Here is a 23787-nt window from a genome sequence, read left to right as displayed (position 1 = left end):
GAGGATTTCCTTGTTAATGCCCCATTTTGCTCTCCAATTTGAATCAAACTGCCATTTCTCCCATTTGCCCCGGCTCCTGTGACTGAACACAGCCTATTTGCAGGGAAGCTTCTGCCATTAATTGTCATCGATCGATGGTGGGAATCAGTTATGTGTTTCGCTCTCCTGGGCCCGACTGTCTACGTATCTCATCACTTGCAGTGACCGGGGGCATCGGCCTGATTTCCTGGCATCACACCTGCTTTGGACAGGTGTCAACAGTTTCGGGTCCAACTTTCCACTGGTATGAGGCCTAGGGATTCACTCAATTTAACAGCTAAACTTACAGCAGCTGGGACTGTGGTTCAAAATGAAGAATTGGGCCAGTAAAAATTTATACATCTTACATTTCAGATTTTTTTTCAACAAATGAATGAACACCCATAATCCAAGGCCATCTTTTACTGAGTAATGGTTGCCAAGGACTGGTCTTATTTGTAATATATTATAAGTACCTATAAATCAAAAGTATATCATAAGAATCTATAAATCAAACAATAGCTCCAAACACAGTAGTAAGTTATGCACCATCTCATAATTTATTATAATACAAACAAGTTTGTCAAACACAATATATTTTCTACTTACGAAAATATCCATATTCACAATTTAAATAGGTGATAGGTCCCATAACTTTATATACCAGCAACTCCTCTAAAAAGTATTTTGTTCCTAGCTGTGGTCTTCAAGGACATATACCTATAAGTAATTGTAAAACTGTCCATTCACAGCTTATTTTTTCTAATTGTAGATATTTGAAATAGAAATTAAATAGAGTACAAAAGACCATCTCCACAACAAAGATGGTTTTGTCTCCAGGATACTTTGTCCCTAAATAATGACAGTATATGTGCTTGGTTAAGTTTTTACTATTGGAAAATTAGGAGGTACGAATAATACAGCAAGACATTGGCTAGTTAGCAACAGTCATTGCAAGATGCTTCACACAACCAAAAATAAGGCAAGTATTATCAACAGCAGCTCCCATATGGCAGACTAAAAAGTCAAGGCTTTATTATCCAAACTGGACTCTAAGAAGGCTTCAAACGTCTGTTAACAACATACGGCTTGATCCAAAGCCCTCCTAAATTGATGGGGATTGGAAATACCAACCACAAAACCCACAAGCAACCTTCCCTTTGACTTCAAGGGGCTTTGGAAGTAAGCTCTTAAAGCCCTAAATTATCAGAAATGAAATGACCAATCCACTGTACATGAAAATTGCACCTTGTCATTTCTAAAATGATACAGAAAAGGATTGCGAGTCTTTTTAAATGAAGTTACAACAATTTAATGGGTTATTTTTAGTGGGAAATAAAATATTCACGCAGAAAGATTTTGTTTTTAAATATGGTAATTTACAAAAATACATCATCAGGACAGGAAAAATCAGATGACACTGCTAGTTTGCAGGATAAACATTATGTTACAAAAACTAGTAAATCACACCATGTGAATGGCAGCATATGCCATGCACTTAATTGAAATTTTTTAATAAATAAAAGCCCTAAACGTTCACTATTTTCTGTAAGGTTACTATTATATTAAGTAGAATAGTGAATTTCTTGTATAAATAGTTTTTTTCAATAGATACATTCTCAAAAATGAACCACTTATCTATATAGATATTGCACTTCAGACTCATTCACATGTAACTCAGACAAGCATTCCTCATAGCAAATTTAGAATAAAAATAAGTTATAAATACAGTGTTTTCCCAAAATGAAACATACAGTACCTTTTTCATAAGGTAACTTTGGTTACTATCAACTGACAAAGACCAGAGAGAGGTTTCTAAGAGGAGGGTAGAAGGCATGGCCACAAAACTGAATTTCTGTAAAACACTGGTAAAGGGAGCAATCATTTTAACCTCGCCACGACAAATACAGCAAGGCTGAGCATCCCTCTTACGCTTTATTATTGCAAGTACGTGTGAAGCTTTGTTGAGATCACGGGGACAAAGAGCCTACAGGATGAGGGAACTCCTCATTCCCCTCTGAATCTGGGGAGATTTAGGTGGGGAGCATCCCCTTGGTGGGTGAGGGTGGGAAGGGTCAGCTTTTGCTCTCAGCTCCCCCTTTCCCCAGAGACGCCCCTCTCCGTGCTCACACCAGCGCGGTCCCTGGGGTGCTCCGGCACCTTGCAGAGGAGCGCCGAGCAGCTCTCCCAACCGTTCGGCCGGTGGGAGAGGACCGGGTGGTGCGTGCTCCCCGAGGCGCTGGGCATCCCCTCCCTGTGCTTCTGACCGACCCGAGTAGCCTCCATCTCTCCCGAGAAAGCCCCTCCGCGCACGAGCCAGCCTTTGCCTGGGGTCCCGGTCTTCAGGGCTTGTGCCTTCTGCTGCCGTTCCCTCCTGGGGAAGGCGTGTTCGGGTTTGGTGTGGGTTTTGCTCTTGCGGGACGCCCGTAGGAGTCAGTGTGCAAACGCAACGTTTGTGACAGAAGGGAACCAGGCTCTTGTCCTCAGCAGGTCTTTTGCAGGCTTGGCGTTTCTTAGGGGAAATGCACCAAAGCTGAGCTATCCATGCATTTTAGAGAGATGCTTTCAGGCCTCAGATCCCACCAAAGTGGGATTGACTGGATCCCTTCTCAGAGGACCTCGCTATGTTAGTCCCTGATGCGCCACGAGCTCCCTGCTGGCAATGGAGATGGGCACAGGCACAAATGCAGTGCTAGCACCAGACTACTTCTTATTTGCAGCTACTGAGAAGCTGTTGTGTCCACTGACCACATTGTGCTTGTGTTCACCATGCAAGGAAGTCTGCTCTCACGTTTGGTCAGGCTGCAGTGAGTGCCCAATATAGAAGTAAAAAGGTTGTGGTACGTGGCTCTGAGAGACCACGTGCCAAGATCTGAAAAGGAGAGAAATTAAAAGAAATGCATTTTCAGCTTTCCTGTAAATCTCTTCTCTCATTTTCTACACTCAGCATTGCTGGGATGCTGGTTTTTGAGTGTGAAGGAAGAGAAGTTAAGCTACTTTAAATAAGGTAAATATTTAAAAGCCTTAGTCCAAGCTGATCTGTGTTTTTACTGCTGTTGAGTATTTAATGGATTTCTTTTGCAAATAGTTTTTTTAACAATTAAAGGGCAAATCTGCAATAGGATGGTATAATCTGTCAGGAGAAAAATCTTAGGCTGAGGTTTTTATATGTTAATCCCTAAAGGCCTGAACATGGGGGATATCTGAGAATCTTTATTGATTAAGAAGGAACCTGAAGGCTGTGATCACTCCAAACCTCACAGGAGCAGCTTCAGTGGGAGCTCTGCATCAGGCAGGACTTGGCCTCACACTTGAAAGTCTTTAGACACCATAACTGAAATAGCTGGGAAAAGATGCTGCTTTTGTTCTTGGCTCTAGAAACCTCCCTCCCTCCCATGAGCTCCCCCGTCTCGGTCGCATTCTTAAATAACAACTTAAAACATCTGAATATTGGCAGCTTGGAGGATTGCTTTCCATGCCAAGGCTGCAACAGGTACTACATCGGTCCTTGAGCCTCGTTCAAGTGAGCCAAAAAGGGCTTGTCACAGTTCATGTCTTGCAGGCTGCCTCTTGCAACAAGGTCTTGACAGCAAGACTGTGTGTGGTAGTATTTCATGTCAGAAACAACACATCATTTTTGGCAAGTGCACACACCAGAAATGGCACCTTCCACAGTACATAAAAGCATCCGTTTGCTCCGTCGATAGCGAACTGCATGGTCAAGTAAGGTTTTGTTGTTGTGTTTTAAAAGGTTGTAATTAACTGTTGTTGTGGCTTCCCCCCTTCAATGACTTTGGACTGCACTGGTGCTGGGATGCAAAACGTTTGAGTGCGACTGAACACTATGACTTGAACTCTGAAGCATATTCAAAATGCTATGTAAGAGACGGAGGCATTTGCCTTTTCACTTTTGCTCCTAAAATCAAGTGCTCCTGTTCTCTCCTAACAGTCTGATCTGCCCTCGGTCTCCCAGGGAAATGAAATCAAATGACCACTCTTCAAAACAGCCATTTCAGCAAATTACATCCTGAAGATGTAACCACTTGAAAAGAACTTGCACCCAGAAACTCCAACTATTGCCATTTTCATGGTGATATTTTTATAGGCTTTCCATTCTTATCATACTGGTAAACAAGCATTTTGATGCAGTGAGAGTTGGCTGGGGAAATCCAAGGGCTGCTTGTTATGGAAAAGTTATGGTTTGTATAGAATTGCACAGGTTGCTTCTGACACTTAAAGAAGGCTTTCAGCATGGCAGCTGCCATTGTGCGAAATCTTTTGCTAATAAAACAGTAGAGGAAGAAATTAATTGCAGTGTTCAGCAGTGCTAGCATATTGGCAATGTCCGACACAATATGTACCACCCAGCTGTTGTTTATAGGTGATACGTAGAGGTGATACAATATCATGATTATTCTTGGTGCCCAAAGTATGGCAAAAATAGAAGTTATAGTAAACAAAATGGCTGTTGTTTTCCCTGTGGAGTACCCTCGCAGTCGGAAATTGCTCTTTCGCCGCAGCTTGTACACGATGATGGAATTCAGGATGAAGAAGATGGAGCAGGGCACTAAGTAAACGGTAAAGCAGTGGATCCAGATGAGAACGTGATGCATTGATGTGCTTATGTAGTCTTCGATCCAAATGTTGGGCCACCAGTAGTAGGGGATGCTGGTCAAAAAGCAGGTGATGTAGACACTTACAATGACTTTTCGAGTACGAGCAGGGTAGGAGACTGTGTGATACTTCAGTGGATGGCACACAGCTATATACCTATCGATCGTTAGCGGAACCGTAATCCAAATGGAGGTGTGGATGGAAGAAAATTCCAAGACCTCAATTATCTTGTCCAGTACCTGAGGCATCTGTTTGTTTAAGATGAAGTCTTCCATGAGGAAGTCAACAAAGACAATGAAGAAGAGAACCAGGATGTCAGCAGCAGCTAGAGCTAGAAGATAGTTATAGGAGGACTTCTGCCTGCGAGCCACAAGCTGGGAAAGGATGATGACTGTCAAGATGTTTGCTGTGGAGACAGAAATACAGAGTTAGGCTATTAAGATGTAACACTAGCTTTTCTGAGCATTTGCTCGCAGCTGTAGCTCTGTTCAAGCACTTGGCAACATGACCGCCTTTATTAAAGTTCAAGAAACCAAAAGGAAAACACTACAGTTGGGTCCCTCAGAGAAGTTGCTGCAATGAGAGGAGCCTGTGGCCCCGCTCCCCACCGTGGGGTACGCCGACGCTCTGTGTCCCGGCAGGCCGGGATGAGGGACAGAGAGAAAGTCTGGACCTTCACTCCAGACACAGGGTTAGGTGGTGTCCAGCAGCCCTTTGCTATCTCCTCGGAGCAGATGTAGAGTTGTGGCCCCAGCTGTGTTGCTGCTCTCTGGTCAGCCCCGCTGCTGCTGCGGACACGGCGGCAGCACCCTGAGCAGGGGGTGCTGGGACCCCTGCCCGTGCGCAGGGAGGCAGGGGTAGCAGTAGCAGGAGGCAGCAGCAGGAGAAAAAAATTAATCTCTCTCTCTCTCTCACACACATTCTCTCTCTCATTCCCCCCCCTTGCTTTTTTCACCTTTTTTTTTTTTTTAACAAGTGACATATGAGAAGGATGGGGGTGGGCTTTGGAGAGAGACATTTTATCCCTTATCCCAGCTCGTGGTGCCTGTCTGTTTTAGTTTTGAACTCCATCTAAAAAGAGCTGAAATCAAAGCCACCTGGATTAGGTAATTCTCTCCTGACTGAGCGGGATTCCAGTTGAGAGAAGAACTTCCAGGGAAACACATCCTTAGCTCCTCCTGAGAGCTGGAGGTCCTTTGCAGCACTCAAAGTTTTCAGCTCTGCCCAGGATGAGTCTCCTGTTACTTCAGTCATGCCTGTCTGACCCACTCTCCTACAGATGGGCTCTGGGGAAGCATCTCCCTTCCCACCACTGAAAAGATCTGCTCCACAAAGACCTGCTTGCTTATCCAGAGCTGCTCTTTAGAAGTCCTTCAACTGGAAGGCATTTTTCCTCTGAAGTGATACAGCTGAGCCTTTAAGGAAATCCTGCTGGTCACATCAGATGTGATGGATGTTCTGATTCAGCCCAGGTGTAAACATCCCTGAGTTTCCTGAAAAAGCATCTGCTTGCAACTCTCTGGCCACAATACAGATCCATCACCTAAACCATGCCTAGATGTATTGCATGATACTTAAATAATATTGTGGTGAACTGCTGAAGTGTTTCTGCTGTTTCACTGTCTGGTTTGCTTCCATCTTCTAAAGCTGTGATTCAACTTCAAGCTATGCTTTAGCAGCTGCTTGAACCAGTGCTATAAGGGATGCTATAGGAAGGGCTCAGTCCCACAGGGCCTGGCCAGGCAGAGGTCCCCACCTTGGATACAAACAGCCCTTGCAGTCCTTGAGAGGTTTCCTGGAGCACCAAGATGTAACCAAACTTTAACTGCTTGCTCATGTTTACTAGAACTTACTGTGTAGTCTTGAATTGGGGGGAAAAAAAAAATCCTATTATTCCTACTAGTGGTATGGCTGGAATCAAACAGGGGAGATTGTTCCCATCAGAAGTTTGTATCACTTGGCTAGAATACCTGAAGTAGTCCTTAAAAATCAGATCCGGTTTACTGTACAAGAGACTGCTGAATGTTTGTATTTGACATTTTCATAAGTGTTCTATAAATCACCTCTTCTGCGCATTCAGTGCTTCAAACATTTCTGCCAGCTTTGATGGATTTCCCAAAACAAATCAACAATAATTGTAAGGATTCCTTTAAATCAGAGACAAAAGAAGTTGCTAACATCAAGGTAATGATGACCTAGGACATATATCCTACAATTGAAAACGCTCTTCTTTTTTTTTTCCACTGTTCTACTTGGCACTGGAGAAAACTTCCTCCTTTATAAATGCCTTCAAAACCTGCTGTCTGGGAGCAGATTTCTGCCACCAAGGAACTGCAGCACAGTGAATGATCTTGAGTAACAGCCCTCACAAGTGTCACCTATTTTCGTGTCAATATATTAATTTTGTACCTTGGAACAAAACTGAACCAAACATGACAATCAACTGACTCCTTTCCTAGATTAAAAAAAAAAAAAGCATGATCTTTCCAACAGTACTGTCTCAAATCACCTTCAGGGGAATTTTCCCAATTCTGCCCTCCATTAACAGGAATGCAACTGCATTGATTTCAGCTCAGAGGAGACGGGGTGACATCGTCAGAACTGCTGTGTCATTTTTGCCTTACTTGCTTATGAAATGCCTCTGTTGTGCCTGCTGCTGAGCCCTAGAGGTACAGTGAGTGATGTACTGTCAAGGAAATCCTCGAGCTGGAGTGTTTATCATGACTCTGCAGCCACTGTTGGTTTTGGCCAGCCAGGCTGAGTGGCTTGGCTTCACAGATATTGGATGTGACCCATGGGGTTCACCTTCTCTTTAAATCCTCTGGATTTGACTCACTCCAGCAGCAACAGCTGGAGCCAGCATGCAGCAAGGGGGATGCTTGAGGACATTGGTCCCTGCTGGTAGCTCTGGCCTCGCTGTCGGAGGAGCTCCTGCAGGGATGCTGAAGCCCTGCACAGCAGCCCTGCTCCCCACCCCTTCTGCCCATTGTGGGGGTCCTGGTGCTTGGTTCTAACCCCACTCCTGTTTTCCTACAGGAGCAGATTCATGAGCAATCCTTTCCTTTGTACCCTCTCCCCCCGCCTCTCTCAGGGTTCCCAGCAACGGCAGTAATAGCATGTACCGAAATGCAAGTTATTTGTCTAATGCCAGTAAGCTTTGCTTGGTGAGCCGGATAAGAAAATTGATCTGACAAAGTACATACAAGCTCTATCCAATTTTTCTGCAAGGGTTACGGTTTCTTGTATTGGAAATGCTTTCCCTGGGATCACATTAGGGCTTTTTCTGGCTGGATGATATGAAATATAGTAATATCATTTACTTTGTGAAAATGTATATATACTGGGGTGCAGCAGAAAGTTGCCAGTATGACAGTGTCTTAGCACAGGGTTTGGGAGTATTTTTCCTGCTGCATGCTGTGTAGGGAAAGCAAAGATGGGCTATGGATAAGTCTCAGTCCTTCACCCATTTCCTAGCCAGTGTTAAGCTGGTCCTTGGTGTGTCCTCAAATGGTATCTAAAGCTCAGTAAAATGCGAAATAGGTGGGAACACTGCTCTGTGCGAAGAACCGTGTCCTTGTGCCAGCATCTCAGTGACTCCTGAGTACCTGCTGAGTGCCCCACAAGCTCTCCTGTGGGCAAAAATTACCTACTGCGGGTGAAAGGTGATGCAAGAGCATTTGCAACCACATTTTAACCTTGTTTACCCTAATTCTTGCACTAATATTGTAGTCAGTGATGAGGACTATGGCAGAGATGATGACAGAGATATAAAAATATCTGTCTCTACTGTAATGTATGTGAAGCTAGAGCTGCTGGATAGGTCAGTGCCCCTAAATTGTCCTGGATGGTATACCACCTATTTCTTGCAGTGGTTTTTCTAGATACTACGTAGTTAAGATCATCTGAATTTGAAAGAGATTGATCACTGAGCTGGGAGTTGATTAGGGGATGACAGATGGGAATTTATGCCAGCGTCGCTTGCTGCAGTGCAGTATTCTGAATTTATAAATATCTGGTTGAGAACCAGGGCTTGATTAAGGACTAGCTGGCTGAAGCCTTGATATGCCACTAGCAGATGATGAGAAGCAACTGTAAGAAATGGCAGTCTCAATTCTTTCTCTTCAGTCATGAGGATGCCTTTGAGACACAGTGTCTGAAGGTCTCTGACACCCAAACACCATTGGTCCACACTGCTCAAAATACGGCAACCTTCTAACTCAGCCGGGCTTCATCATGGGACACTTCTATCTCTCCTCTGGCATCTTGTCCTGGTTTCAGCTGGGATAGAGTTAACTGTCTTCCTAGTAGCTGGTACAGTGCTATGTTTTGAGTTCAGAGCGAAGAATGTTGATAACACTGATGTTTTCAGTTGTTGCTCAGTAGTGTTTAGACTAATGTCAAGGATTTTTCAGCTTCTCATGCCCAGCCAGTGAGAAAGCTGGAGGGGCACAAGAAGTTGGCACAGGACACAGCCAGGGCACCTGACCCAAACTGGCCAACGGTGTATTCCATACCATGTGACGTCCCATCCAGTACAGAAACGGGGAAGTGGGGGGCAGGGATTCGCCGCTCAGGGACTGGCTGGGTGTCGGTCGGCGGGTGGTGAGCAATTGCACTGCGTATCATTTGTACATTCCAATCCTTTCATTATTGCTGTTGTCATTTTATTAGTGTTATCATTATCATTATTAGTTTCTTCTTTTCTGTTCTATTAAACCGTTCTTATCTCAACCCACGGGTTTTGCTTCTTCTCCCGATTTTCTCCCCCATCCCACTGGGTGGGGGGGAGTGAGTGAGCGGCTGCGTGGTGTTTAGTTGCTGGCTGGGGTTAAACCACGACACATCTCCTCTGACTTTATCAGCTTCTGCGTACAAATTATAGCACTGAAACTCATGCCATTGGAGGTCCTATGTATCTGAGAGGGATCATCCTTTAGGAGTAACCTTGGTTCTCATGTGGATTTGGGTTTGCTTCCCGTACCAAAGCCAGGCTGCCTTGCCTGCAGAGCCCGGGCAGTCTTCTGTGCCTCCTCAAAGCAGTGCCTGTGACCTAAAGGCACAGTTTCTTCCCCAGCTTGTTTCATGGATTACCGTCATAGCTCAAATAGTGTCTTTGTGGGGGGTTCGCAGAGCTCCTTCCACTGACTATTATCACCGCGTGTGAGCTTAAGCAGGAGCAATTGTATCTGTCTAAAGAAGAAATAGGCATGTTTCTCGGCTTTGGTTTTTTTATTGAGAGCATTTTGCATGTACACAGCAGCCTGTGCAGTGAAATAGCCTTTATAATACAAGTAGTAGCGCCGCTGCGTTGGGAGTAAGGCCCGCTGTGTGGTTCAGCAGTTCAGCATCATAAACTACCTAAACGAAGTAGCCATGAGTGTCGCTTACCAAGCGTGATAAACGTTAGGTCACTGAATATAATGGACACCTTTTACTGAATACAGTTGTTGCTAGGATCCCTACAAATTATTGTGCAATGTATGGAACTACTCTGCAGGCCTTGCATTAGTCACCTGACTGGCACAGAGAGAGACAGTTTACAAACGGGAAATTTGAAATTGCTTTAGAAAATACATTAGTAACAGTTCCTTCTTAGATTTAGAAACTCTGAGACTGTAAGTACAATATGTTAAAAATATATGGTGGAAAAAAAGTGACGTGTTGGCTTGGTGGGAATAGATGATATCTTCTAAGGTAGCAGGCAATATTACAATGTAAACAGGTACCGTGTCCAGCAGCCAGATCTGACCAGGATTACTAACAGTTGTTTGCCAGTAGTTACCAGATTGGAGATGAGGATGGTATTCAGCCCTTCATGTGGGAGCTCTCTGGAGAAGATGATGACAATGGGTGATTTCTGATGGAAGCTGTGGCAACAAAAACATATGTTTATTACTGATGTTGGCTATAGCCCGTTATGTGGTCTTTTAAAATGACCCCTGGATGCTGTTTGCCCTTGAAGAAGATAGGGCAGTTCCATGTTTTCCTCTTACAGCCAGTATGGGTTGAACTCAACACTACACCAGGAGGGGACAACCTTCATAAATGGTGCCTGCTCATCACTAATGTAATTTGTTCTTCTCTTTTATTATCATATCCTAAGATCCTTCCTTAAACCATTGTGAAGTGTAAAGAGATACTTTATAGAATATAATCAGTGCAATATAAGATTTTCCTTCCTTGAGAGCTCCCGTGAGGATTGATTTTTAAAATAAATTGATTTATTTGTTGTTCAATTGTCTGAGTGCCACCGAATGGCACGCGTACACTCACCCTTGGGAGGGAAGCACCCTTGGCCCCTTCTGCTGGTGCCTGCATCATCTCCCAGGGGATGGAGAGGGATCTAAGCCAAAAACCGAACATCACAAAACCGAACATCACAAAAGCTACGGCAGGCGTGGATGCAGGACTGCCACTGGAGGAGGTTTCACACCTTGCAGGAAGGCTCTCTCATGGTTTCTGCTTAGAAATCCCATATGCAGGGACAAACCACGCCAGCTCTGAGGGTGAAAGTGAACCTGGAGACAGAGGATGATCAAGCTCCTGCCCAGGACAACCCAAACTCCCCTCTATATGCAGGAGACAGGGTTAGTGACTGCCAGAGAAAACGCGGCATGGCCTTGCACTTCCAAGTCACAGGTGAATGAATGAGTTGGTGTCAGAGGCCAGATTCTGACAATGAAATCTGGCCTCCAGGGCCATTTTTCTCACTGACAGCATTTATTAGCTGAGGTGGCTCTGGGGAAGGATGCCGTGAATGGGATACTCTGCTCAACGGCTGACACAGGCCGGTCATGGATGCCAAAAGCACTTCCTCGCTGTTGGAGGGCACAGATGCGGTAATGGCGTGGAGATGCCGACGGCCGGGTACTCACTTTAAGCCTTGCCAACTACCCAGGCTTAAGTGCAGTAACTTGTCTGGCAGACAGGTGTAATTACATTGCATTGCTTTCAGCTTTCCTAGACCGACGGAGTAGGCTTTTTTTCCCTAGTCTTTATAAAATAGGGCTATTTTTGCAATATGAGAACAGCCCAGAAGGAACGCTAGGCCAAGATGCAGGGAGGCTCAGTACGTGCTCACCAGTGGCAGACGTGTGTTAATGTGACAGGGATCTGGTTCTCCTCTTTCTGTCTTCACCCTCCTCATCCACCTTTCCTGAGCTGTGCCTACAGCACAGAAAGCCTCTAATGACTCTCGGACATTCCCCCCTGAAGCCTTTCTTAGAAGCACCTACACGAGGATAAAAACATCTAAAACTCATATCCCAAAATCTAGCCTCACATCTTGCTACCAGAGCAGTAAAGCTTTCTAATGGAAATTGGTGCTGGGAGGAGAAAAAGCAATCTGCAAAATAATGGAGAAATCATAAAAGGGATTTGGTTATTCATGCAATGTATCTGGACAGACAGAGATTTTCGAGGCAATTTGGGTGTCTCATTTGGCAGGTGTCTGTGGCTTCTAAATGTGGGCTGTCAGCGAAGTTTAAGAGCTCTCAAGCCGAGTAACTTGAGCTCAAGGATCACAAAACCATTCTACGCTTCTGATATCAAACGCCAAAGCACTGAGGCAGGTGCCAAAGGTATTTGATGGGACTACTAGGATGGAGGCAGGACGTGATTTCATAAGGGCACTAGCATGAATTCTTTACTGAACATGAATAATTAAGAGGATTTTACTGTTGATTGTGGTTTTGCTAAAAACCAAACTTTTTATGTCTTCCTAAAGCATTAGCTAATGCAATAGGAGCTCATGCTTGCAAACCCCATGGCCAAGCTTTCTCAGAGACTATGCCAATTTTACACAATATGCAGGAAATCACAGACTACGTAAAACCATTGCAGTTTGGCTTTATTTCCCCCACAGAGAATATACTGCATCCACACTAAATATATCGCTCTTTGGTGTGCCAGTCCAGACATTGAAGAAAACACACCTAGAATGAACAAATGTTTGTGAAATATCCTAGTCTCATGTAACTGACTGACAGGTAATTTGTCTTGAAACCAAAAGCAACCTCTAGTGCACCTATCTGCGCAGTCAATGCACCATATGATTGAAAAGATGGAGAAGTTAAATGACTGTACATTCCAGGGACTCTCTGTTTCAGGTGGCAGAAGAGAACAATTTCAGTGAAAAAGATGTGTTCAGTGTTTCAATATGCAGGGTTCTGTCCTCTTCCACGGATAAAGGGATAAAACTCCTTTTGGTCATCTGTACTGCTAATTCTGGTCCTACTTGGTTGCCTCTACTTCCTTCCCTCTGCACAGCCGTACTGGTGTCCTGGGGGGCAACCCAACACCATCTTTTCCTGTCAGGTCACTCCCAGAACGGCACCAACAGTGCTCCAGACATTGGGGTTTAGAATCCTTACATAAATATGTTTCTTTATTCTGCAGAATGAAAACAGAATTGTGCGCGAGGTCTCCTGTGCTCAAGGGGTTAATTTTGGCTTTGTTTCCTTCCCTGGTGTCTCAAAGTTGATGGGAAAAGAGATTAAAGGCTCAAAAAGACCACCTGAAAAAGAAGGTGAAAGCTTCTGTGGCCAGGAATTGCTTTGCACTTGGTGTGTGAAAGCAGAGAGCGCACCACGTCAGGACATCTCCGCGGTGTTTGTTTGCCTACAGCAAATTGTTTTGACGTATGCGGATGAAGGCCTTCTCCTGCTGCCTTGTTTCTGCTGATTCACCCCCATTTTACGGAGAGGAGCAGAAAGAGGAGGAGGAGAAAACTAAGTAAGGGGGTGGATGAAGAACAGCAGGATATTAGACTGCCTAGTGCTTCTGAATGGCTTGACTTCTTAACAACTGGGGGCTCTGCATTACCCACCTACCGTGAAAACTGGCTGTGCTCTCTCTTTTGTGTCGTTGTCATTTCAAGGAAAAATCTCCTTTGGAGTTTTTCCTTCCCAATCCATTTCAGCAGCCTGCCATGCAAGGTTGTGCACTTCATAGTCTACTGAGCCTCACAAATATTGCACCTCGTTATCATTACAGCCCTGACAGTGTTGCTTCCTACTGATGTGGCAGAAGAAAACCAAAGTTAGCGGTTGTACTCTGTAGTGGCGTTCAGATGTGTGCAATCAAGTCCTCCTCTGCATTAGCACAGGTTCAGCCACATGCCGCCTTTCAGGCTGCAAGGATTTAGTGGCCACAGTCTCCAGACATACTGACCAAACTAAATCGCTCCCATCTGCACGCCTTGCTGCCACCATTTCTGTGCAGGAACACTGTAATGAATCTATTCTTTTTCATAATGATTCTTCTCTCCTTAGAGAAAACGCATTCATTTTACAATAGGAAGTGACTAATTTTAAGCATGTTAGCAGCAGTTTTGTTCACCTCTGTCCAGCAGTGCTACTGTAATGTGCTGCAGTGCCCTTTGGTGCTCTGATAGCTGAGATAAAGTTCTGCCAATTTATTTGTCCTTCTTTAAGCAGGATGCAATGTACTGGCTTTGCGTCCAATTCAGATTTTAAGTCAGAGAAAGTATGGTCTTTGAATAAAAGGGGGGTTGAATCAGGCCTCAGGAGGGTTCAGTTCTTATTCATTGTGTGAACTCTATCTAATGAGTGACAGCTGAAGAGTCCTGTTTTTTCAAGGTCATAACTCTGCATGTAACAATTCTTCCACTCATATTTTCAGATCTTCCTTTAGCACTTCTATTGTTCAGGTGTGCTGTTATGAGAAAGGCTATTTATTCAGGTGTTGGAAATGCTCTCTTTAATCAGAAGCCTGTACCGTGATTGCAGAATATACTAGGCAGTAGATGGCAGGAATCCGAAACGGGTCAGACACACTTCTGTACTGCTGTGTGCTGTATGTACACGTACCTTCTGCCTGCTTTGGTATTTACTGGGTATTACATGCCACATGAGTCATCAACAAACACTGCTAACCTGTCCCCCTTCCTACTCGTGTTACTAACCACGTTGTGGCTGTAGGCACAGAGATGGCAACGCTCTTCAGGTCTCCTTCCCCCTACACCGGCGGGGAGCGGAGGGAGCACAGCTGAGCTGTTGCACGGTGGTGGTCTCTTAGATGAGGGATGCTCAGCCCACAGCCCACCAGCAGTACCTGCCTTGCCAGGATGATGACCCTGGCTTGCAGGCCTCCTGAATAGCCTCCTTATTCCAAGCTGCATACGGTGAGAAGGCTCCAGAAGGACCAATTCTCCATCATTTCAGTTTGCCTGGGCCTGTATTGTAGTTTGCATGGGCGCAGTGCAAATGTTACGCACCTGCATGTCAATCCAACACCCTAGGAAGCATCTGGCTTGCTGTGCGAGGACAGCTGCTCTCTCGTCTGTTAGGGAAAGGTCCATAACGTGTAGCTCTCTCTTGATAGTGTGTTAAAAAGGTTAGGCACCCCTGCTGAACTTAGACGTTCCTCTAGGTCAGGACTATAGCTTCTCTCCTGCATGAGCCCACCAAGTGCACTCTGCATGGCTGGGCTTTGAATGACCTGGGTTGTCCCCATCTCCGTGACACCTTGTTCAGCAGCAGGTCTGACATGAAAGCTACCTGTTCGCACCCTCCAGCTGGGAGCACCCAAGTGTGTCCAGGCTGCTTTCCCAAACTTGCAAAGTCCTTAATCTGTGTTAAGATCAGCGTGATCTGTTTTAAGCAGAAGCCTAAAGCACAAATAAAAGAAGCATTTGTGGACCAGGCTCTCAAAGTCTGGAGTAGGACACTGGTGTGAGTCTGTTACCTCCTGGGGATGCTGTAAGGGTGCTGGGTATGTGCCTGTACTTTGTGTCACTGGGATGTGATGACCCCTGAAGCCGAGTTGCTCCCCAGGTAGGCGACTGACCGGGGAGCAAAGTGGAACCAGTGATCATGCAGTAAGAAAGCCAGATCTTACTTTGCCTCTCTGCACTGTCAGGAGGAGGAGACCCCTGGAAGCATGGATCAGACCAGGCCCTGGTCTAGGAAACGCTGCCACTTTGTCCTCTCAGCAGCAACACGCTATCGCCCCGACAGGGAAGGTGACTGCATGCAAGGCAACTCAGTCACCGCTGCACCTTCTAATGAAGCAGGAATCAGGGTCAAAGCCAGGTGTCTGCAGCGAGCACTGCTGCTTCTCTGCCTGACCTTCCTGGCCGTGTTCGGTGGCACCGCCATAGCATAGCAGGAGCTCTCTGGTGTAGCTGCTTTGTGCAGCTCTCACTGGCAAAGGGACAGACTGAGAGTTGGTACCTGTTGCTCTTTGCTTCCTCACCTTACCAGCCCCCTCCTGGACTGAATCAGAGCCATTTCTTCCCTCCCCCACATCCGACAACACCTCTTCTCTGGCATTTTCTGTCACTAAAGACAGAAACGCTGCCATTAAGCCTTCCTGCAGCCCCTCTCTTGCCTTCTGGCTAAGTGGAGATGCTTCAGAGGTCCTCTCCGACTGACAGACAAGGGGAGTGCAGGGATGGTAGAGCAGGGGCTGCAGAACAGCTCCGTAAATGACAACCCCCCCGAATGGGAATATGACCCTGCTTCCAGCACTGCTGCCTCGCTCTGCTCTCTCCACCCTTGCACTGGCAGTTTCTCCCTGACCCGCGCAGCCTGCTCCTGGCAGCAGGACTGCACGCTTGTGGGACACCTTTGGACATCTGCGCTCAAAACAAGTTTCAGAAAACAGTCTCTGTCTTGCCAGCCTCTGCTTAGAGGGAAAAGAAGAAACCTCCCGTGCCAGCTGATCAGAAGGCGCAGCCACCTCTGGCAGAGTTGTAGCCGCCTTGGCGCGCGGGTACCTGCTGCGGCAGGGTCGGCGTGCAATGGTGCCTCTGCGGTTGCCCCTCTTTGCAGGGCATGGCCTGGCACTTGCCTCTGTGTGCTTCTGCCAGAGCAGGGGTGAAGGGAGTTCTCTTTGCTCTCTCTCTCGTCTCTGCCTTTTTCAGACTTTCTGGTGTCTGGTTGAACAGGGAGCGAGAAAGAGCCATTGCTGAGAACAGGATCTGCTGAGATGCCTGGGTTATACAAGGGAGGGGAAAGGATGCTTTCTCTGCATGCACAATCAGGCCTGGCATCACTTGGCCTCAACGTGGAGTTGTTGAGTTAGTGAAATTTCCTTCAGACACTAGAGCAGGAAAGGCAGAAACAGTTAACTGGTTTCTCCTCTCATCAGTCTTTCTCCAAGGCTTGTGGCAAGGAGTTAACCATTTCCATTTCAGCAAAACACTGCACTAGTGCTGTATTTGAGGACAGATCCTAGACAGTGTTTCGCTTAAATTCTTGGCATCGTGCAAAGCTAATTACTCAGATCCCACAGACTTCAGGGTTCTTTTTCTAACAGGTAGTAAGCGTGCTACCTTTACAATTTTCTGATGTTAGAAAACCGAAGAGCAGCTTCAAATTAAAACGTGAAAAGCTCTTTTTAGCACTGCTCTTGCCCCGTACCACATCCTCAATGAAGCTTGGCCATGCGAGTCTTTCCCTAAACATATCCAGCTTGTTCTCATCTCTGTGCAGTCTCGGGGTGAGAATCATAAATTTCTCATGCACTCAGCATACTGTACATGTGCAGTGTTTTCAGGTGTTAGTGCCAATGTTATCCTCAGATAACATGCACTGAACAAGCCGACACATTTATACCTGATATAAGTCCACTGAACTCAGCAGTGTTGCACAACCAAATGCTTTGGCTAGTTCTGTTAAGTGCTATCACTGGTGCCACTGCTCTAATCAGTCGATGTCTGATCCCTTGAGAAATGCATGTCACCATTGCTAATTTGGATCGTCCAATGATTTTAACCATGTTCTTAGAATGACAGTGTTAGGTCTGTAATTACAATGTAGTATCCTTAGGGAGCTGGTGCAAGTATGTGCAGAGCGCTCATTAAGGGATTTTTCTTGTCTGTGCATGTAAGACTTTTCCCGTTTCAGAGACATACAAAGGCAAGCTTAGCCACAGACTGCTTCATAACAACTTCTTCACCTGATAATCTTGAGAGGGTCTGGGTCAGTCCCTAGGGAACAGGTTTTGAAATCAGAGCTTGTCATTACTGTGGAGGTCTAAGCAGCCCCTAAGGAATTAACGAAGAGGAAACTACCTCCTCATGCCTGCTGGCTGGGTCTCTTCAGGTCAGGGCTGAGACTCATCGATGCTGTGCAGCAGAGACACTTGCCTATGCCCTGCATCCTCTGTGGGTAAATACAGGACTTAACTTTCCAGTTCTCTGCGCTATTGGTCTGAACTATTAGCCAATCTTCAAATTTTAATTACAAGTCAGGGAGGAAAAAAAAAAACCCCAACCAACACAAAGAACGTCAATTCATATGCAGAGTGGTAATTACATGTGTGCTGTTCAGAGGCAGGCTTCTCTTCATGTCTGATTAAAAATTTTTCTATGTATTAATTGCTTGAAGAAGGAATTACGGTGAACAAGCCATGCAGAAATTGTAGACTATTAACTGTCATTGCTGCTTGCCATTTTACATGGCACTTTAAATGCGTAGCTGTACATAGACACAACGCAACTCTCTTGTATTACACCCTTAAAATACCGATTCACCTTGGTGCATCAGATTGCTCTAACTTTTCCCCGACTCATTCTGCCTGTCCTTGGGATCGCTGTAAGTTACTCTGAGGCTGGAGGTGTTAAGCCAGGGAGCAAGCTGTGATGTTTGCCCACCCAGGCTGCACTAGGATGGCAGCTCTGCCTGCTGAAGCCCGGTCTGTAACTGCAGAAGCGGTGCTGCACGAGCAGCTCCCCGCAGTCCTGCGTGCCAAGGCGTCTCGCTGACAGCCTCAGACAGCCCCCTCCGGGAGGAAAAACCTGCTCGGTCTTCTGTCTCGGCTGAGACAGTCGCGCCGATGCGATGCTCGTGTGGCATCTGCGTGTTTTGAGCTGTGGATACCTGCGTGCTGGCAACGGTGCTGCACAGGTGTTCACACCCAAGCCTGAAACATCCTTTCCTTCCCCATTTGGGGTCTCTCTTGCTTTTCTCATCCCCAGCATCTCTATATTGTCTTTGTCCCCTTTTTAAGTAGGAAATTTCGCCGCGGGTTATACAGTCTGGAGGCTGGTGCCTGTGACCTGGGTCCTTCTTCCGAGACCTGTCCCTGCGCTCAGGGACCTCTGTGTCAGCATTGCCATTGCCTTTGCAGGGCGCTGACCCCAAGACTGGACTTTCTAGATACTGCTCTGCTCCATCGGCCGCAGGGACAGGCTCCTGAGCAAGACGACTGTCTGCTAACCTTCCGATAGCGTGCTCCTTCCCCACCCGAGGTCCTTACTGGTGGCATGTTGCTCCTACAGCCAACCCTGTCCCGGGGAGCCAGGCAGAGGTTTGCACCAGCAGAACTCGACAGCTACGCTTTTGATTACTGCCGGCCCGGCACGCGATCGATAGGGGACAGACCCGGCTGTCCTCGGTACCGCTTTGTCTTCAAATGGCCAAACTGATTACGGCAGAAACTTCCCGACCGGCTGAGACTCTGTATGTCAAGTTCAAAGTCAGCGCGCCCGAGTCCGGGTGGGAAAGCGACGGCAGCAGTGCGAGGGCAGGCAGGGACAAAGCCCGGCGAGGGAGAAAACGCGGGGACAGCAGCGTGTCGGGCAGCGAAGGTGCTGTCCACGAAGCGCCCGCGTCGATCCCCACCACGCACGCCAAAGAGCGCATCCCCGGTGCCCTCAGCAGCCCGAGGACGCCGCAGCGCGCTCACCCCGCGCCGCGCCGCGCCGCGCCGCAGGCAGCCGGGCGGGAGACGCTCCGGCGGGCGCCGCCGGCAGCTCTGCGGTGCGGGAACCCCGCAGCCTCCCCCTCGCCGCGGCAGCTCCCGGGGCAGCCCGGGCGCGGCGCCCGGTCCCCGCCGGCCGGGGCGCGGCACTCACCCGGCAGCCCGAGGCAGAGCAGCAGGCTGTAGTAGACGACAGGTGCGTATCCCAAGCCGCAGCCATAGCGGTGGTGCGCCAGGAGGGAGCCGTTGTGGAGGTGGAGGTGGTTGTGCTCCATCGACCCGCTCTCCCCGCGGCCGCGCTGCTGGCGCTCGCTCCGCCGCACGGGCCGCCCCGGCCGCGCCGCCCTCCCGCCCCTCGCACGCTCGGCGGCGGCGGCGGCGGCGAGCGCAGCGCGGCGCGGCCCCCGCGGCGGGCGGCGGCACGTGGCGCGGCCCGGGGCGCTGCGGGGCCGGGCGGGGCGGGACCAGCCCGGCTCCCGCCGCTGGGGCGGGGCAGCCCCCGCCTCCGGCCGCCCCTCCGCCGCCGCCGTTCCGGGATGGCGCCAGCCCTGGGACACCCCCTCCCCCCCGCCCCGGTCGGCGGAGGCAGGTCCGGGGCCCCGCGGAGGAGGGGAAGCCCGGCGGAGAAGGGCTTGAGGAGACCCCCGGGCCCCTCTTCCCTCCCCTCAGCCCGGCCCGGGGCGGCGCGGCGGTGCCCGGCTCTTACCCCCCCCCCCCCCGCTGTGTCCCCAGCGGCGGAGCCGGGCCGGCAGGCGGTGAGGGCGGACCTCCGCCTCCCCCGTGGGCAGCGGGCTCGCCCCACGGCGCCGAAGAGCGGGGAAAGGGCGTCCTTCCTGCGAGCGGGCGGGCGGGCAAGCCGGTCGGACGACGGCGGGGCGCGGGCAGGGTCTGACAGCGGGGTGCCTGCCCGGCAGCCCCGCGCTGGGCTTCGAAACTGGCCGGGAAGGAAGTAGTGAAACCCAGAAACGAGCATTTGTGTCGGCAAAATTGGAACGCCAGCCCGGGGTTACTGACGCTGTCGCTCTTCTCCGCACGGCGCTGCGGGGTGACAGACCGGGGGGGCCAGCAGTGAACGAAACACGCCATGCTCCCCCCCAACGGCAGGCGGGGGTGTGCGGGAGTCCCATGAGGCAAAGCAGAAGGGAAATCGGGATTTCTAACACCCTCTCCACCCATTCCTTAACGTTTGTGTGTTTCGGTACGTAGTCCCAGGTGTAACTGATAAAGGATTTAGAGTTTTGCTTGTTACGTTAAGGTGGTGGAGCCCTGCGCTTTGTGCTACGGGTGAGCGGGCTGGACAGATGACAGCACGTATGCTATGTTCAGGAGGTCACAGTTTAGCGATAAAATAGATGTTTGATTACGGTGCGCTTCTACTGAACAGAAAACAAGACTTTTTTTCACCCAAAGTGCATAGGGTTGAGCCCCACAGCCGGGCACTGTGCGTGGGAAGAAACCCCAGGATTTCTGTGGCTGCCAGAGCAGGCCAAGGGGGATGTACGTCTGCAATGCCTGTGAGGTTGGTCAACGAGGCACGTCTATTGGGATACGCACGAGATACAGTGGGTGGCTAAATAAAGATGTGGTCCTTGCTCTCCAAAAACACCTGACTGCTTAGCGTGGATAATAATATAGCATAAAAAACGTGTTACAGGTAGGAAGGCACCGTTAGGGCAAGTGCTGTAACAGACCATCAGGTGACTAAACAAGGACGTGTCTATCTTTGGGTTTCCATGATCTTGTTTGAAAAGTAGTTTAGCTGCTGTTTGGAAACCCAACAAGGAGCAAGCAAGGCTCTGGTCCTGCAAGGACTCGAGTTCGTTACGTTGCTGGGAGACTCGGTGAGATTATTCACACGCTTAAACGTTTAACAGAAGAGGTCTTTTTGAACTGTATTGAAACTGCTGTCAAGCTTCTCAGGTTAAACATGCTGGAAAAAACATACATTTTTCCTTTGCTTTTTCAGTTGATGTCTTTATGAATGTAGCCTTAAAGATGGTTACAGTCTGGTAGTACGGCCTTTAAGTGGATGTGTTCCTTTTAAAAAGAAATCTTTTGAAACCGTTCATTCAAATAACCAACAGAATTGTATAAAGCAGTGGGGTGTGTGTGATTATACAGTACAAAGCCTTGTGAATTCAACTCTGCCTGTTTTTTTCCAGATATTTAACCTACAGGATTTTCTTCCTGTTATTTTAAAAAGTGTAATTTCTTCTCACGTTCCTGCAACAGACCTGATGAGGAAAGAGGTCTTTTATTGCCTCCTGAAAGAGAAGTGATGATTCCTGGAACCTTTTCTTGGGCGGATTAAGTGCATCAGCAGGGCTGAAAGCATGACTCGCTGTTTCGAAGCTAAGTGAAGTTTATCAGCAAAGCATCACACAAAAGAAGGAGCTGGCAGTGGAGCAGTAGCTTGGTAAGCGATGGTTAAAAAGCTGCACATCCAGTTTGCAGCACCGTGGGTCTCTCAACTTCCCAATTAACAACAGTGAAATCCTGCAGAAGCTGGAGGCTAAGGAAGCGCCTCTGCCATCCATTTTCTGTTGTGCTGCTGCCACTGTTCTGTCTGGCCTAGTTTTAAACATCCTGAGCAATAGGACTTCCCTGGAGAGGTTTCTATAATAGTAGCATTCGTTTCCTCAGAGTTAGAGTTGTCTCCAGGGCGCAGTTCAGGTAGCTGCTCGTGTGCTGAGAAGAGCTTTTGGTCATAAGAGAAAGAATCTTTTCCCATCTTCCCACCTGGAGCTCTCACTAGAGCCTCACAGCTGCAAGCGGCTCTGCTGCATCTGGTGTGTTCCCGTTGTACGAGGGGAAAAACTGGAAAATTTGGTCATGTTCACTAACGCTTCCTCCGGCCTGCCCTGCAAATGGAGAGGCCAGAGAAAATTAATCTGCTCCTGGTACCTCAGTTAGCTTGATTAAAGCTTGTTGAGAAAATTTTCTGCCCCACTGCGCCAAGAGCTTCTAAGGCAGGATGCACCAGTTTTCCAGGTCTGATTTGCTTTTGCTTCACTGAAGTCAACTTAATGAAATACTTGGTAATATATCAGAATTAAAGGCCCAAAGTAACTGTGAAGATTGCTATTGTGTTCAGTGTGTAAAAGATGTTTTGAGGGGGTTTTGTCCTTCAAACAACTTCAAGTGAGTTTTTGGCCTAAATGAAATTAATTTGGTTATTCCAATCTCTGAATTGTACAGTAACAGAACCTTAGACATAAAAAAAAATTCAATAAAGCCAATTCAAAACTAACCACAATGCTTGCTTCTACTTAAAGCTGTTTATTTTTAAACTTCTCGCTATTTTCTAGCTACTTTCTAAAGGGATGACATTTATGTGTAAGAGCAGGCACGCCGTGAGAAGAACACTGGTCTGCTCTGGAATTAACAGTGAAGGCAGAACGCCTCTGGAACTTTGAGGAGGACGGTTTCCGAATCTCATCTCATAAACAGCCACATGCTTAGACAATGAATGACATCTATTCTTTTCTGAAGAGCAGTTTATTCTTTGTATGACACGCTACGTAAGAGGTGTATGTACTTTGCTTTTAAAATTCCAGAATCACTTGAACTTGGTTAGTTTTCTGTTTTTCAGAGGAACCAAACCTCCCTGTAAACTGCTAGGCAGTGATCCTGGGGGAAGGAAGGTCGAGTGACACGTTAGTCACGTACACCCCCATCCACTTGGGCTGTGGAGCAAAGCAATGGTGACTTAAGAGAAAAGAGTCATTGACTCAAGGAGCCTGGAAGAACTCGATGTTGTGCTGTTGCAAGACACTGGCATGAGTAACATGGCAAAGGTGAAACTGGAAGACTCATGCATGGAGTGTGTACGAGGGATTGGGAGAGGCAATGTGAAGGTAGAGAAGTCTTTCAAAAGAAGAGGTACCGTTTGGCCAAAAAAAGGGGGTTAACAGTTGCAAGAGGCAAGTGACATTGGCAGGAAAACTGGTTTATGGCCTGATCAAGGTCGTCTTACCTGTGTAGCAGTGGTGCGCAAATTCTTCTCAGAGCTGCTGCAGAGAAAATGATACCTATGAGAATGATAAGTCTTAGATTATACTTTATTAGATGCTTGTATATAATTTTGCTGCAATGAAACCCTTCCCTTTGAAGCAATATTTTTATCTTTCCTTACTGTTAGCCTGCAGAATAATTGAGTCAAATTCTACTCCTTCTAAGTTAGAGGACTGTCTTTGTCAATACCGTTCTGCAGGTCTCTCCAGGCTTGGAAGGGGAGACCTTTCTGCATTCTCATAAAAGCTGTTAAGGAAAAAATGTGATTATGAAAGTTCTTTACTGGAGCCTCCTCAGTGCCTCTGAATAGGCAGGCTCCAGTTTTACAAAACAGTAAAGATTTATTAATTTTTAAGGTGAGAAGTTTTTCTTGTGCTGGTGGTGGTTGCTGGGGAAGGCTGCAGGGCCAGAACACCGGTGCGTCCTGGCTTCTCCAGCTTGTGCTGCAGGTTCATAGCCTGCACCCTCAGG

The 23787-nt window shown here is 47.6% G+C and overlaps 1 protein-coding gene across 1 annotated transcript; it reads right to left on the bottom strand.

The window, feature by feature from the left end:
- Window positions 1-572: 572 nt before the first annotated feature.
- Window positions 573-19579, bottom strand: GPR139 (G protein-coupled receptor 139). The gene is made up of 2 exons (XM_052773427.1): window positions 19457-19579; window positions 573-5038 (listed from the first exon to the last, which is right to left on the bottom strand). The coding sequence occupies exons 1-2, from the start codon at window positions 19575-19577 to the stop codon at window positions 4104-4106; spliced, it is 1056 nt and encodes a 351-aa protein (XP_052629387.1). The 5' UTR covers window positions 19578-19579; the 3' UTR covers window positions 573-4103.
- Window positions 19580-23787: the final 4208 nt, after the last annotated feature.

Source organism: Harpia harpyja, chromosome 21, assembly GCF_026419915.1.
Source record: "Harpia harpyja isolate bHarHar1 chromosome 21, bHarHar1 primary haplotype, whole genome shotgun sequence".
In the NCBI taxonomy this organism is placed as follows: Eukaryota; Metazoa; Chordata; class Aves; order Accipitriformes; family Accipitridae; genus Harpia; species Harpia harpyja.
This window is presented reverse-complemented; position numbering and strand designations above follow the sequence as displayed.